This window comes from Egretta garzetta, unplaced genomic scaffold, assembly GCF_000687185.1.
Source record: "Egretta garzetta isolate BGI_Z169 unplaced genomic scaffold, ASM68718v1 scaffold1450, whole genome shotgun sequence".
Taxonomy (NCBI): Eukaryota; Metazoa; Chordata; class Aves; order Pelecaniformes; family Ardeidae; genus Egretta; species Egretta garzetta.
Window position 1 is genome coordinate 47314 of NW_009258326.1, and position 504 is coordinate 47817.

General features: G+C 68.8%; 1 protein-coding gene across 1 annotated transcript in view; it reads right to left on the minus strand.

Annotated features, from left to right (window-relative positions):
- Positions 1-87, minus strand: part of ANO8 (anoctamin 8) — a 12270-nt gene extending 12183 nt beyond the window's left edge. The window contains exon 1 of the mRNA XM_009639498.2: positions 60-87. Coding sequence (XP_009637793.2) covers positions 60-87 — 28 coding nt within the window. The remainder of the gene's footprint in view (positions 1-59) is intronic.
- Between the last annotated feature and the right edge of the window lie 417 nt (positions 88-504).

Genomic DNA, 504 nt, shown 5'->3' on the forward strand with positions numbered 1-504 from the left:
GGTCCCCGTCCCGCGCGGGTGAGGCGGGATGGGGACGGTCCCCAGCGTCCCCTCGTCACCCCCAAGCAGTGGCCAGCGCAGGGACATGGCCCCTGTCCTGCCCGGGACATGCTGTCCCCACGCCCAGCGTCCCCATCGTGCCTCTCACGGAGGACGAGGACTGGGCACATCCCAAAACGCTGCCCGGAGCTGGCAGGGAGGGGAGGGTGAGGGTCCCCGGAGGTGGGTCCCCTCATGGGACCCTGTTCCTTCCTGCCCCACACCAGCAGTGTGCCCAGCCACCTCCGTGCCTCAGTTTCCCCTCCTAAGCCAGGGTGGCAAAGTCAGGATGGGGCGAGTGGACCCGATGCCCAGGGGACGTCACGGCCTCTCTGGCTGCCCCAGGGCTGGGAAGGTCCCGGGGCTCCGGAAACGCTGCTCACACTGGGACCTGCTGGCCCCGAAAAACAGGAAATGCCAAACCTCTGCAGGCAGCTCATCCCAGGGGATGCACCCCGGCTCTGG